The sequence below is a fragment of the Cricetulus griseus genome, chromosome 7 (genome assembly GCF_003668045.3).
Source record: "Cricetulus griseus strain 17A/GY chromosome 7, alternate assembly CriGri-PICRH-1.0, whole genome shotgun sequence".
Taxonomy (NCBI): Eukaryota; Metazoa; Chordata; class Mammalia; order Rodentia; family Cricetidae; genus Cricetulus; species Cricetulus griseus.
The window spans coordinates 1,678,765-1,693,824 of NC_048600.1; the positions used below are offsets into that span (position 1 = coordinate 1,678,765).

The 15,060-nt window shown below is 37.5% G+C and overlaps 1 protein-coding gene across 1 annotated transcript in view; it reads right to left on the reverse strand.

Annotated features, from left to right (window-relative positions):
- Hfm1 (helicase for meiosis 1) overlaps positions 1 to 15,060 on the reverse strand; it is an 80,038-nt gene that overhangs the window by 23,748 nt on the left and 41,230 nt on the right. The window contains exons 21-29 of the mRNA XM_027425870.1: positions 14,552 to 14,658; positions 14,419 to 14,466; positions 11,286 to 11,383; positions 11,073 to 11,204; positions 9,190 to 9,275; positions 8,555 to 8,638; positions 8,269 to 8,426; positions 6,426 to 6,529; positions 5,900 to 6,046 (exon numbers count right to left, since the gene is read on the reverse strand). Of these exons, the coding sequence (XP_027281671.1) occupies positions 5,900 to 6,046; positions 6,426 to 6,529; positions 8,269 to 8,426; positions 8,555 to 8,638; positions 9,190 to 9,275; positions 11,073 to 11,204; positions 11,286 to 11,383; positions 14,419 to 14,466; positions 14,552 to 14,658 (964 nt within the window). The remainder of the gene's footprint in view (positions 1 to 5,899; positions 6,047 to 6,425; positions 6,530 to 8,268; positions 8,427 to 8,554; positions 8,639 to 9,189; positions 9,276 to 11,072; positions 11,205 to 11,285; positions 11,384 to 14,418; positions 14,467 to 14,551; positions 14,659 to 15,060) is intronic.

Genomic DNA, 15,060 nt, shown 5'->3' on the forward strand with positions numbered 1-15,060 from the left:
TGCCCAGTCAAATCATAGATTTGACTTCTCTGTGCCTATTCTTGTTCTTTTTATTTATGGCCTATTAGTACATTTTATAGTAGCAATGCATTGCTTAATTTCTATATTTATTACATTCTGGGATTATCCCATTGCTCTTTTATCCACTCTTGTTTACTTTGGGACTTTTTACATGTCCCACACTTTCCTCAACTATCTGGTCATCCTTAGTTGTCTTCCTACTGTATATCCAATGTGCATGCAAGGCCCTGACTTGTAGCAGATGCAGAATAGGTGCTCAAACTACAGGCTTAATACATAGAAAGTGGGAGACTCTGAGCTCTGTAAGCAACTTCCAGAGTCCTGTCTCTCAGCCGTTCCACCTCCTGAGTTATATTAGCAGTGTTGATTCTCCCTCAAAGGGTTCATTTAATTCACTTAAGAGAAAGATGCCATGACTAGGAGAAAATGCCTTGTAAATTGTTCTTTTTGTCATAAAGCCTCTTAATTGAAGAGCTTTGAATGCTGCAATTTGAAACACGGCCACAAGATGGTGCATCAGGACAGTGTATGCGCCTGTGCTTCCCTTGGCAGATGTTATCTGGGGGGTCTAGAAGGCTGACAGGAATTCTATGAGTTCCCCAGTATATCACGGCAGGTTTCCAAGGTTGATGTAATACAGAAAAAGAAAAAAAAATGGGGACTGGCATTTGTCTATTCTCAGTTCTTTCTCTGAAAATCTAAATTCCCTCACAATTATTGTCTTCCCTATTGTTGCCCTTCCCAGTTGATGTTTCTCTGCTGACATTAATGTTTATGTTCCCCACAGTGAATAAAGAACTTCCTAACAGCAATCTTTGAACTCTCTGGAAAGAAAATGGGTCTCCACCTCATCGATTCCACTAGATCCAACTTGATGCATTTGAACTGACAATCACCACTCTAGACTTGGCTTGGACTACATCGCTCTAGACAACTCCAGAACAGCTAGCTGAGATGATGCATGTTCTGATTACACTCTGGTCAGAGCTTCAGATAAGAACTTCAATCAAAACAAGGACTTCAATCTAGATAAGGGTTTCAACCAAGAACTTCAATCAAACATCTCCCGCCAAATACAGACTGGATACAAGTGTTGTAGAGAGTCCACTCAAGACTTTCACTACTCTTAACATTTTCTTCCTACAGGACCCCATGAGGCTATCATCGTCCCATTTCAGCAGGAAGTAACTCTGAGAATACTATGCCCCCTTTCCCCACTGTTGTCACTAAGGATAATGTATACCTAGTTAGGGCTAGTTTCCTATTGTTTAGGGTTGGGTTTGGAAGGAGGTGTTCAGGCTTGGACATCTCTTTCAGATGACTTTAGAGTTTAGATGGAATAGATATGGTTAGGATGAGATATAGATAGATTATTATATCTTCTTGTGATTCACCTTTATGATTATTAACTATAGACAATTTACACTGTTATAGATCCTTGTATGATGTAACTTATGTATAATGTGTATGTCACAAGTCGTCTTACTGTGTATAGTCTCCTCTCTACTTAAGATAGATGATGTATGATGCTCTTACATATGTTAAGACATTTTGTACACAATTTAGTTTTTGTTTCAAGTTTAAATCCTTTTTATACTAAAAGGGGAATTGTAGGGAGAGATCCCAACATCTGTACTGATGACCATGCCCAGGAGGTGTAGAAATGGGCGAGAGAGAGAGAGCCAGAACACTCTCTCGCTCAGGGTTGAGCCAGCATTGGGAAGCATTCCGGGACTGGACCGCTTAGAGTGCCAATCTGGTTACTGATTCCTCGTGTGAGTATAACTCCCCAATAAATTACCAGTTAATAACCTATCTTGGATTCCATTCGTGTTCATCTATACAAGGTCTTGTCAGGAGTGAGAAGTATATGCTCTATTGATGAAGTAATTTTGTAGATATCTGTTAAGCCCTGTTGACTGGTGATATAATTTGTTCTTAAGTTCCTTCCTTTGCTATGTGTTTTAGCTTGAAAGGCCTCTGTAGATATGAGTTATTGAAGTTTCCTATTATTGTGTCAGGACCTATGTGACCTTTGATGTTGTTACTGTCTACTTCATGAAACTGTGGACTACAAGATCCAGTACATAAATATTTGCAATTGTTATATCCTTTTGATGAATGGCTCTCTTTATTAATATGTAGTTAATATTTTTTCTGTAGTACTGAGTAGTTTTGATTTGAAGTCTACTTATCAGTATGGGAATCACGAATTCAGCCTGTTTATAGCTTCTATTTGCTGGGCAAGTTTACTTCTAACCTGTGACTCTATAAATTCTTGGCTGTCTTTTCTAGTTATGTGAGTTTCTTGGGAGACAAGGGGTAACTGGATTTTTTAAAAATCTATTTAGTCCTTGTGATGGTTCATCTTGGTTGTCAACTTAACATATCTGGGAAGAGAGACTCTCAACTGAGGTACTGTATCTATTAGAGAGGACTGTGGGAGTGTCAGTGGGGACATTTTCTTGATTGCCAATTGATATGATAGGGCCCAGCCCACTGTGGGCAGTACCAGTCTTGGGCAGGAGGGTCTGAACTACATAAAAGGTAGCTGAGTGGGAAGCTAGGAGACAAGCCAGTACTCAGAGTTCCTCGATGGACTTCACTTTAGTTCCTGTCTGCAGGTTCCTGCCTGTAGTTTCTGCTTGCTTCCCCTAGATGATGGACCATAACCTGTAAGCCAATAAAAACCTTCCTTGCCCAGGTTGCTTTTGGTTAGTGTTTCATCACAGCAAAAGGAAGCAACATAGGACAGGCTATGTCTTTTCACTGGTAAGTGAAGAGCATTTTCATTCAAGGTGCTGAGAATGGTCTCTGCTGTGTTTTGTTTTTTATTCTTTCATTTCCATAATTTAATTTTTCTTAATTTATGTGTCCTGGTGTTTTGCCTGCAGGTGTGTCCATGTGAGGGTATCGGGTACCCTGGAAATGGAGTAACAGACAATTGTGAGCTGCCATGTGGGTGCTGAGAATTGAACCCAGGTCCTCTGGAAGAGCAGCCAGTGCTCTTAACCACTGAACCATCTCTCCAGCTCTATAATTTGTTTTATTTTAAAGCATGTCAATTAGTAAAGGGTTTGGTTGTTGTTGGTCTAGACAAGATTAATTCTCTCCCAGCTCCCTAATGCTTGTCTGTGCTCATATAAAGTGTATTCTTTCAATATTCTAGTGGGTAAAACTGTCCTTCTTATTCCTCTGAATGTGCTATTCTTTTAAGAATTTTCTTTCTTTCTTTTTTTTTTTTTTTTTTTTTTTTTTTTTTTTTGGTTTTCGAGACAGGTTTCTCTGTGGCTTTGGAGGCTGTCCTGGAACTTGCTCTGTAGACCAGGCTGTTCTTGAACTCACAGAGATCTGCCTGCCTCTGCCTCCCAAGTGCTGGGATTAAAGGCGTGCACCACAATCACCCAGCCGATTTTTTGTGTTTCTGACTTAGCATAAATTCCTTTAGCTTGTATGTGGTGATATATTATTTATGATTTATTAAAGCCTGCCTGAGGATTCAGAAGTCAAAGTCAGCCACAAGTTATAGAAGCCAGGCACACACCTCTAATCCTAGCAACCAGAAGCTAGGACGTGGTGGTGCACACCTTTAATCCTAGAACTCAGTATTAAGAGGTAGATGGATCTCTCTGAGTTCAAAGTCACCTAGGGATGCACAAGATTGAATCAGTCTAAAAGAGTAAAAGATCACAGGCCTTTAATCCCAGCACTAGAGGGGTAAAAAGATAGAAGCAGTGTCTTCAGTGTTCAGTATCTAGGAGCATTCATTCTCCATCCACGCTGAGAAAAGGCAGCAGGATGAGCCCATTCAGCCTGAGGTCGTGGTAAGAGCTGCTACTTTGCTTTTCTGGCCTTCAGCTTGAACCCCAATATCTGTCTCTTTGTCTTTTATTTTTAGTGCTACAATCTATACCCCACACTGGGTGCTAATATGTAACATGATAAATAAAAGACCCAGAGACTGATATTAGGGTTCAAACTTCAAGCTGATGATCAGAAAAGCAAAGTGCCCGGCCACCAGCTCTGATCTCAAGCTCAGGTTGAAAGGGCTGATCCACACATGAGCCCTTCACCAAGCCTCAGACTGCTGTCTCTCCTCAGTGTGGTTGGAGAATCCTGAGACTGCAATGTCTTCCTATTCTCCTTGATACCGAGCCTTCCTATCCTCAGTGTAGCAGGAGACTCAATGCCTGATACTGAACACTGAAGACCCTGACAGATCTAAATGTTATTCTGATCTTCTTCCCTCTGTGTTCCCCTAACCTGTGCAGCTTTTAGAGCTTTTTGTTTTATTCTGTTTTTAAACTGTTGACACCTTGACTATGATAAATCATAGGAAGGTTCTTTCCTGATCAAATCTATTTGGGGTTCCAAATGCTTCCTTTGTTTAAATGTCTATTTCTTTTTGTAGGTTTACATTCTCAGTTATAATTTCATTAATAGATTGTCTAAACTCTATGACATCAGTCACCCTGAGAGTTCTGAGGCTTGGAAGTTTTGGGTCACTCTGTATGTGTTACTGTGCCAGGCTTGTTCTCACCCCTGAGCTCTCTTCTGTTTGGTTTTGTCTGATGCTGATAGATCCTGCTGTTGCTGTCGTTAGTTTTTCTAGGATTTGGGGTTTTTATTGTTTTGTTTTAAGCATCTCAATTTCCTTGCTGATTTTTCCTCCATGTTTTAAAAGTATCCTCCTCATTATTGATTCTTTCATCTAATTTGGTAACTTTGTTCTCTAAGTGTTAATTTATTTTAACATTCCTGGCTAGGTCCTAAATTAAATTCCTCATCTGTTTGAGTCCTTTAGTCACTGGCCTTTAGCTCTTCATCTTCCTTTTCTGGTACTGAGAGCCCACCAGCTTGTAGGGGTGTTATAACGGAAAGCTATCTCATATTTTTTTTAGAATTTTCTTTGTTGTGCTTTGCATATTTTCTGGAGTGTATGTGTCCTCTTGTTTGTAGTTTCCCCTTCTCTCCTATTTTTTTTTAAATGTGACTATTCCTGGTTGGGTTATCTTCACTTGGATTCATGTTCAGGAGAATACTTGACTGAAGTAACCACTGTGATGGTTTGCCAGCAGCCCCAGGGTTAGCTTAGCTCTGTCAACTGGACACAGCAACAAGTCCCACTACAAACTCCCAGTGATTCACACAGGCCCCCTATTGTGGCACAGCATGAGAACTGTGGAAACAACTATCAGCAAGCCAAAAGGGTTCAGGAGCCAATCTGGCACACCTACGTCATATCAAGAGGTTATATTCCTCATATGACTATGAGACAGTAATTTGAACACTGACTCAGTCATGGATGGCATTAATTTTTATGTGTAAAAAGTAACTTTAAAAGTCTTCACCATTTACAAACTTACAATGAGACATTTACATGGGAATGGGGTGCTATCTTACATTTGCTTCAGATTATAAAAGGAGAACACAAACCAGGTGTTGGGTACATAGTAAAATCTTTGACTCTTGTTTAAGGAGGCTATTGAGTATCTAGGAGTTCATTACACACTTCGGTGTTATGTTTAAAATTACTCATAATAAAAAGTTATATTTATTTTCACTGGTCTGCTTCATCAAGTCTATGGATTCCCACACATCACCATCCTCCCCCTCCCACCCCAAAATGGTTCAAAAAGTGAAGTAAGAATGAAAAAGCATAATGTATATAAAACTAATCAAATAATTTGTTGTCCAACTAACATCACAATTTGAAAAATATTAACCATAAGAATAATTCCTACTATATTAGTATAATATGTTTATCTGAAACCTAAATATGTAATTTCAGAGACCAACAATTTGAGTGAAGTCATCCTGACTCTTCCCAGGACATATTGATGTTTTTCTAGAAGCAGAAATTAATAGTGCTGTTTACCTTGACTGGATCCCGCTACAATGGCTCTATTTGAGTACTTAGCATGAGAAATGTCTGTTTCTAATCTTCTTTGCATAACTGTTTGATTTACAGGCATCCTGGTGCCTAAATAAAAGACTGTAAATTTCTGCTGAATATCAAGACCAACTGGAAAGAGAAAAGATGTATGCAAATGTTTAGTAAAACCATATTAAGTCTTCACATGAGGCTATTTATTTTATTTCATATCTCTTATTATTGTAGCACTAGAGGGAAGAAGTACAGATAATTTTAATATTTTAATATTTTGAAAGGATTAAAATATGACTTAAAAATTTCTATAACTGAAATTTATCTTAGAAAAAAGTTTGATAAGTGAACAAACAAAATTGAATTATGTTACCTAAATATAACATAATTTCCCTTAATGTTTATTCATAGTAAGTATATTATCTTTATTATTTTTCTGTACCAGCTAGCATAAAGGAAACAGTGTCTAAATGCTGTCATTTTTGTATTGAAATCTTCATTATTTCAACTAACTTACCATAATCAGAACTAATTAGATTTATGCTAAGATCTTCAGATGTCAGAGCTCTCTTCACATCAATTTTTTTAGCCCAATTTCCACTTTTTAACAAAACAGAATCCCTGAAAAACATTAATTTAAAATTTAACACAATCCAAACCCAAAATGAACTAATATGTTGATTTCAGGGATGATCTTCAATAGTGGTAAACAACTGCTGAAAACTACTTTCACCAAATTGTGAGGAGAAAGAATAAGCATCAGTGGGATTTTTGTTTGTTTGTTGTTTGCTCCTCAAACTTGCTAAGTAACAAGAACGACTAGAGCTACTGACACTCTTGCCTTCAGCTCCCAGTCCTGGGACTACAGGTATAAGCTACCACACATGACAGTGGAACTAACTATTTTAGCAGGAGCTGATCCTGAGCTGCACCAACTCATTCGAGACCAAACAGAAATAAACAGTTGTTATTAATAATCATGAGTTCTTCTTTAAGGTGGCTGTGCACAAGTCATATTTATTTGTGAGAAACAACTTCAACTACCATTTAAATTGAGTTTGAGATAGTTTGTATCTAATACTGACACAGACAACAAGAAAAATTATTGAGCTTAATTCATTCTCATAGTCCCCAGGAATAAGGATGTGTACAATGGTGTGTTCTAAGTGTGCCAGGCCAGCTGCAGGAGAGCAGTAACTGTGAGAAGAGCATCCTCATGCTGCAGCTCCTGTAGAATCTTCAGTCTCCTGACAATTACACTGCTTAGCACTGTAGTAATACAGTGAGCACAGGCTCTAACATGAGAATGGTAGGGTCAATCTAGACTTTGATATCAACATGATGCTGGCTTATGTGACTAAAACCTCTGTTTCAATTTCTTCCTCTATAAAATGTGAATTATGATATTACCTATCTCATACAAATATTAAGTAACTCAGTTTTCTGGGCCTACTAAGTACTTTAAAAGAACTAGCAATCACAAAAACTGATATCTTAATTTAGTTATGACATTGTGAGGGAAAATGATATACAGAAAACACTGAAGTAAAAACTATAAAAGGCACACTAGAGAACTAGGCATATGGAGGGGATCTTCCTTATATGGTTGATCTGATTGCCTGTATCCTACAATGGTGTTATAGTAGCTGTGTACATGTTAATTTGGAGATAGAATCTGTAGTAGAGGCTATATTCTGAATTGAATAGAAGCCTGTATTCAAAGAGTAAGGCTATAAAAGAAGAAAAACAGCAACATCAGAAAGGCCCCAGAGACCATCTGTTCTCTTGTTACAAATCCCTCCACCGGAAACTAGTAAACAAGGAGGACCCTAAAAGAGACAAACATTGTCCCCTGGAGAAGGGGAAAGGGTCAGGATTCCCTGAGCAAATTGAGAGCATGGGAAGAGGGGGTAGGGAGCTATGAGAATGAGAAGGGAAGAAGAGGAAGGATGCAGAGGTCATGAGGGAGCAGAAAGGTTGAGTCAGGTAAGAATAGAAGAAAGGGTATGTGATAGGTAGGGTTTTAGTTGGGGGGGTGGTAGAGGAGGAAGGGAGGGAGAAGGGAACTGGGATTGTCATGTAATTCAATCTTCTTTCTAATTCAAGTAAAAAAAAATGATAAAAAAAACCAAATCCCTCCATGGTGGCAGATTTTATAATTTCTTCATCTAGTTCTAAATAGAATGACCTAAGGTTAGCATTACCCTTCCTTAATAGACAAGCGGGAAACTTGTCCCATTATTACATCAGGGAATTGTAATTTAATTGATTGTGTAATCTAATTATTGTATCTTATACTAAAAATTTCAAGTTTAATATACTTAAAAATAAAATCTAGTAGGTATTTCATAATTACTTACATAATTTTGTGCTTAAAAACGACTTGGTTATCTGCATCACCTATGATTAAAGTAGTATAGTGAGCATCTGGTGCTGTTCTCTTAGTTTGCAGCTGTTTGAAGTTTCTTAATGTAACCGTCACTAGTATTTCCGCCTTGATATCACTGTATCTTGCAATCTTCAAAAACAACGACAAGTATAAAAATGCTTTAAAATAGTCTTACTATTCCTACTCAGCTTCAATTGTAGTCCTTGAAAGCTTTGCTTTTAAAAAGACAGAGAACATTAAAGAAAAAGAATATTCACCTGCTCCACTTCAAGTCCATACTTAGGTAGATACACCACAGCTTCTTTTATCTGGGTCCCGAAAGGTGGATGTCTACTTAAAATCTAAACATATTTACATCATTATACTCTAACCCAAACACTTAAAACTCTTATTGAAATATTCCTTAGAATTCATAGGATTAATTAGGTTTGTCACCCCAAACGTCTGCAATTGAAATACTTATGACTATGAAGAAGAAAATATTTGTGTATATGATATATACAGTTGTGCACGTATGAATCAAGTGTCTGCGAAAGTGTGAGGAGACCAGAGGTCCTCCACAGCTCACCACCTTTGATTTTAGGAGACAGGGTCCTTATGGTACCTGGTGCCCACTGACTCCTCTAGAAACATGAGCAACAAAAAAAGCCTCGTGCCTTCCTGTTTCCACCTCCTAAGAGCTGGAGTTATAGGTGTGTGCTTCTAGGTTCAGCTTTTGACACAGGTGCTGAGCTCTGCTCTGAACTTGAATCCTCAGGCTTGTGTGCCATTTACTTTACTGACAGAGCCATCTCCCACATGTAAACAAATAGTTTCAATAGAATAGAATACATAGTGGGGTTTGGGATTTAAATAGAATTCAGTAACACTGGGAACAGAGAATACTACATACCAGTTCAATTTCTCTTGCATTTGCTTCCTCTATTTTTTTAAAAGAAGTCAAACCTGCATTTACCATGGTATTTGACAATGATATTCCTGTAGAAAATTAACCGAAGAGTAATTTTAAGCCATTTTAATGAAACCAAAACTTAAGCAACTACATTAACAAACACTTTTTTAGCTGTGTATGTACTTGGTGGTAAAGCACTTACCTCGCATATGTAAGACCCTAGTGTCAATCCCCAGGGCTGCAAAAACTAATTGCTAATTAATCCCTTTAAAAACATTCAATCAGATACCTAACTGCTGTGGTGTGTATACTGTTGAGTGTGGCAGGGCTGAGCAGGTAGAAGATGTCACTTAGGAGGGGTTCTACCTCCTAAGTGGACTAATGCTAATGTACTGGAACGGCTTGGGTGGGGCTGCACACAGTGAGCATGTTCCAGGCATCTCCCCAGCCTTTGATTCCTGTCTTTCCATGTCACCTCTACATGCATGCCCTGCCATTTTAACACCATCCACCACAAGACCCTCATCAATGAGAATCAGATGATAATGCCATGCTCGTCGAGAAATGCAAAATAAATTACTTCTTCCCTTAAAAGTTCCAGCTTCTGATGTCTTGTTATAGCAGCATAAAACTGACTAACTTATTTTTAAGATTCAGAATTTATGTTTTGCAAAAGAAACAAAATCTTTCTGGTCTATATAATGACTCAACCTTCAATTTTACTAAATATAAAGAAAGTATGGAACCCCTATGTCCTTACTCAAATTTCCAACTCTTCTTGGAAAATTCCCATACTCATTCTTAAGACACAGTCACCTCAGTGGTGAAAGGGGCTCACCGCCAAGACTGTTGACCTCAGTTTGATCCCTGGGACTCACATGGTAAAGGAGAGAACCAACTCCATCAAATTGTTCTCTGACCTCCACATATGCAGTGTGGCATGTGTGTAAACACCCACCCTCAGGTACATAAATACATAAATAAATAGACACATAAATAAATAAATACATAAATAATAGAAGTTGTGACTTGCTGAGTGGTTCTGTCTTAAAAATAAAGCTCACTGTTCGTGTACCTAGCCTAGATAGTAATGGTTTATGTCTCTGCCTAGAACTTGATGCATTTAGAGTGAAGTTTCAACTTTGTTTCTATAGATTAATTCTCTTAACTGTATAACTTGACCTAGTCTAATCATTCCATCTAATTTCTTGACCTTTTCCTCTTATTCAGTACTCTCCAGTAACATTTGCTTTTATTTTGTTCCTTAAATGGTGTTTATCCCATAAAACCATGAGCAAAACAAATTCTTCCTTTCTTAAGTTGCTATTGTAGGTTATTTGGACGGAGCAATGAGGTAAGTAGCTAATACACTGAATCTTCCAATAGGAATTTTTCTATTCCTATCTTACTTCATCAGCTAATCCCACCACTATTCCAGTTCCCAGGGATTTTCGGTCAGTTCTCTGTCATCCCATAGACTTTGAATTTCATAGAAATTATGAAGTAGGACTTGCAGAGCATGGTGGCTCACACTTTAATCCCAGCACTGAAGAGGCAGAGGCAGGCTGATGTCTGTGAGTCAGAAAACAGGAGCATGTGCATTAGAACTTTACCAGGCTCTCTCTTTACACCATGTGGGTTTGAAGGACTGAACTCAGGTCATAGAGCTTGGTAGCCAACACCTTTACCCACAAACCATCTCCCCCACTCTCACTGGTAATCATTTAAGCAAGAACAAATAAAACTCTGGTTTTCAAACATAAGCATAGTACTTTATAAAAGCATATTTTCCTTAAATATCATCATAAAATAGTATTATTAATAGCAAAATATAAACGAAATTGCAGACAATAACAAATAACCTGTCTGTATTGAGTACCTACCAATTTTATCCAGCTGTTTAGATACATGTCGAGAGTTTTCCCAGAGCTTACACTTAAAACATTTAGCTAAGATCACACTGTTTAAAAGCACAGCAAACTTCTTTTCCTGGGAAGCTACAAAATCTGACAACCCTAAAAAAAAAGATTCCAATATTAAATATACTATATTAATCTACTGGAAAAAGTTGAAAATCCATTAGTAATATAACATACATCTTGCAATTCGTGAGCCATTTCTGAAAATCTTCGAGGTATCTTGTGTCAAAGCAAAATCTTGTATAGGAATGCATCCCAGTTGGGCCTGAATAAGACTGGGGAAAACACACTTCATTAAAGATTACATCACACAGGACTTGGCATGACTGACTGAGGTATTCCTTAGGGTCTCTCTGCTTTGATCTGTGTGGTGCTATGAGATACTGCTTATTTCATTATTGTTGCAGGTCACTTTTGACTGCCCTTTCCCAACCTCAAAAGTTCAGTTCTTGTCACCTTCTTATACTTTTTATTCACTTTCTCACCATCTCAGAAATCTCAAAACCTTGAGCAAACAATGAATAAAGCACTGGATAAGGTGCTTTTAAGCGCTGTATGAAGGTCCTTGTGAAGCTATCTATGGACACACAAATGTAGGCTATGTGTAAAACTACTGGGGCAAATCCTTTTTAAAGTAATATTTACATTTAATAACAGTACTTTATTAATAAGTAGAACACTTTTCAAAATCATGTTTTCCTGTTGGAAACCATATCAGAACCAGCAACAACAGAGATGGAAGGGAGGCAGAGAACAGCAGATCTCTGTGAGTTCAAGGCCAGCCTGGTCTACATAGCAAGTTCCAAGATATCCAGGGCTACACAAAGAGACTCTGTCTCTAAAGAAAAATTTAAACAGTAATGCTATATGAGTTTACTTTCCTGTGTTGTCTTCAGTAGAAAAAGAAACCTCACATTCTCCGGAGAGGTGGTGCCTCTGTCATTTCAGGAAATGGAGATGCATGGCAGTTAAGTAATGACAGACATGGGGCAATTACATGGATTAATTGGGATAAAGTGTTGAGTCAGTGAGGACTAATTTCAGCATATCAAACCACATTGGTTTCAATAAAAATGGTTATAGAATTAGTCAGTGTATGGTTCCATGCCATATCCCAAAAGTCCATTGAACAAAATACCCAAGTTGAAGAAAGTAACTAGTGCTGAAGAGGGAAGATTTAGCAACCAAAGCTATGAAATGGAGAGGGATTAAATGTCTAGAAACTTACAGAAAAACATTCAAAAAAACAGAATTCACATCTACTTGGTGAACAGATCTGAAATTCAGTTAGACATCAGTATCTATTGAACACATGTATATAAACTTTGAATTAGAAGACATTTCCACACATATACACACACTCTCTTTCCTTGGTTATACTCCAGTAAGATGTACAAAGGTAGAATATTATATATATATATATATATATTATATATATATATATACATATATATATATATTACAATATGTGTAAAACTAATTGTAAAGTCACCAACTTTTAAGTTCATTGCCTCAAACAATATATATATAATATATATATATATATATATATATATATACTATCTAACTTAAGACAGGGTTGCTAGAGGCACTTCAAATAAAAATATTCTACAGCTGTCTGTGAAAAAAATCTTGATTTGATTTAGTAATTGATACAAGAAGGTATCCTGAGAAAAACACCAGAGCTCTAGTTGTAGTTTAGTTTCCCACAAAACAACACACTTAGCCAAGCCACTGCTTATCTGAATGCCATTTCATTTGTGCAGTAACAAGATTTGGCCACATATATGATTTCTAAGGTTTCTGAATTGCTGCAGAAATATAGTTAAAAAACCACATTAACTTCTCCAAACCTAGACTTGCATGAAGAATTGTAGTGAGAAGACTGCTTTCTGAATATCTGGGAGACAAAATTGACTAAGAGGTTGAAAAATATCCTAAAGAAAGAATAACCTTCTCTAGCTAAAGAAGAAAAGATTCCAGAGTTAACTGGATTTACTGCACTAATTAAAAAAAACAACAACAAAAAAACATTTTACTGGCCAGGCATGGTGGCACACACCTTTATTCTAGCACTTGGGAGACTGGGGCAAGCAGCTTTCTGTAGGCACGAGACCAGCCTACTCTAAAAGTAAGTTCCAGGCAGCCAAAGATACATAGAAAGACTCAGTCTCAAAACAAAAAAATAACAAAATGAACAAACAAAAACTTTTTACCTTGAGTCTTGTCACTTAAATCAAAAGATCTAAGTATCAAGGCCTAAATACCAAGGAAATCACTTTTCACAGCAGAAAAGTAAATCTTTGCATTTGCAATTACAAACTGGGCAAAGGTCAGAGGTGACAGTGTACCTTAGTTTATAAGTCCAGCAATTCTTCTATATAAGCGCCCCATTCTTGACGGAATAGTTATCCACTCATATATGCATTCAGGCACTTGGGGGATTTTTCCTACTTTCTCTCCTAGAATTCCATTACTCCTGAACCAGCATTTACTAGTTGTGTTCTAGTGTTGCCAATTATCTTCATACATGTTTCATTCATGCTAACTCGGAAGACCCTGGTAAGTATAAGCAGGTGGTCTTTCTGTTGTCTACTTTGCCTCACCAGAATATACTGCCAACAAGTGATGTGTCTAATCAGAAGTTTTTCTTTCATTTCTTTCTTTACATCTCTGCTTTTCTTCCCCTTCTTTTCTCTCCCTTCTCCTTCCCTTCCATAATAGTGGGGCAGAAGGCGGGGCCTTGTGCACACCTAGGCAAGCACTCTACCACTGAGCTACATCCCCAGACACACAGTTTATTTTAACTAACATCTGAAAGTTCTTGGAAATTAATGTCACATATGAAGTATGATTATTTTTCTATAAACACATTATTTTTTACATTAAAGAAAATACTTTTTTTTGTATTTTCTCCAGAAGGGGGCTGGAGAAATGTCTTAGAGGTTAAGAGCACTGACTGATCTTCCAGAGGCCCTAAGTTCAATTCCCAGCAACCACATGGTGGTTCGCAACGGTCTGTAATGAGATCTGGTGGCATACATGCAAGCAGAACCCTGAATATATAATAAATGAATAAATCTTTACAAATAAATGTAAAAAAACTGAAGAAGCTGGGCATGATAGCTCACATCAGCAACCCTGGCACACAGGAGGCTATCATAGAAAACTGGGTTTTGAGGCCAGCTGGAACTATATATGAGACTTCGTCTCAGAAAAATTGGGGGTGGGTAGGAGAAAAACGCTCATCTGTATGAATCATGAACGGGTACACTATATTTTAGGATGTCAAAAAATAAACTTTCATTACCAGTTTACTTTCATTTCTCTTGTTTTAATTCTCCCTTCCATGGGAAATCTGTGAATAAAAACACATGGAAAACTTTTATTATTTAACTAAATAAAAGTCCTGAAGTTATATAAAGTATATGTAATTTTTATACCTGATCGTTACCCGGTTCGGGTCTTTGTTTAAAGTATTCAATGTTCTCTTCTCATTTATCCTCAGCTGCACATCTAGAAACTCATTGCAGCTGGCTATCATGGAAATCTATAAAAGTTAATTTGTTTGTCAATTTAACAAATTACATTTTAAATGTTTTTCTTACCCCTTCTCTGAATTTCCTTATGTTTCATGCTACCCAGGGGCACCCTGGCTTTATTCGTTAGCAAAGCAGAATCGAAAGACGGCTTTCTACATCTTATTTCTCTAAGAATTCAATCACTGACAACCACTTAGAAGCTTCTGTATGCTAGACATTGTGACATGTAATGGGAGCAGCCATTAGGACAATACCAGTGAAATGACAACAATGAACAAGACCACATCTGTTCTTCTTAGCGTAGTGGGAGGCGCTCAGTGTGTGGGACTCTTCTTACTGTTGCTACTGCTGTTCATCCTTCTGAAGTTTGCAAATCGCCATCCCAATGACTTAGTAATGGACAGATGTTT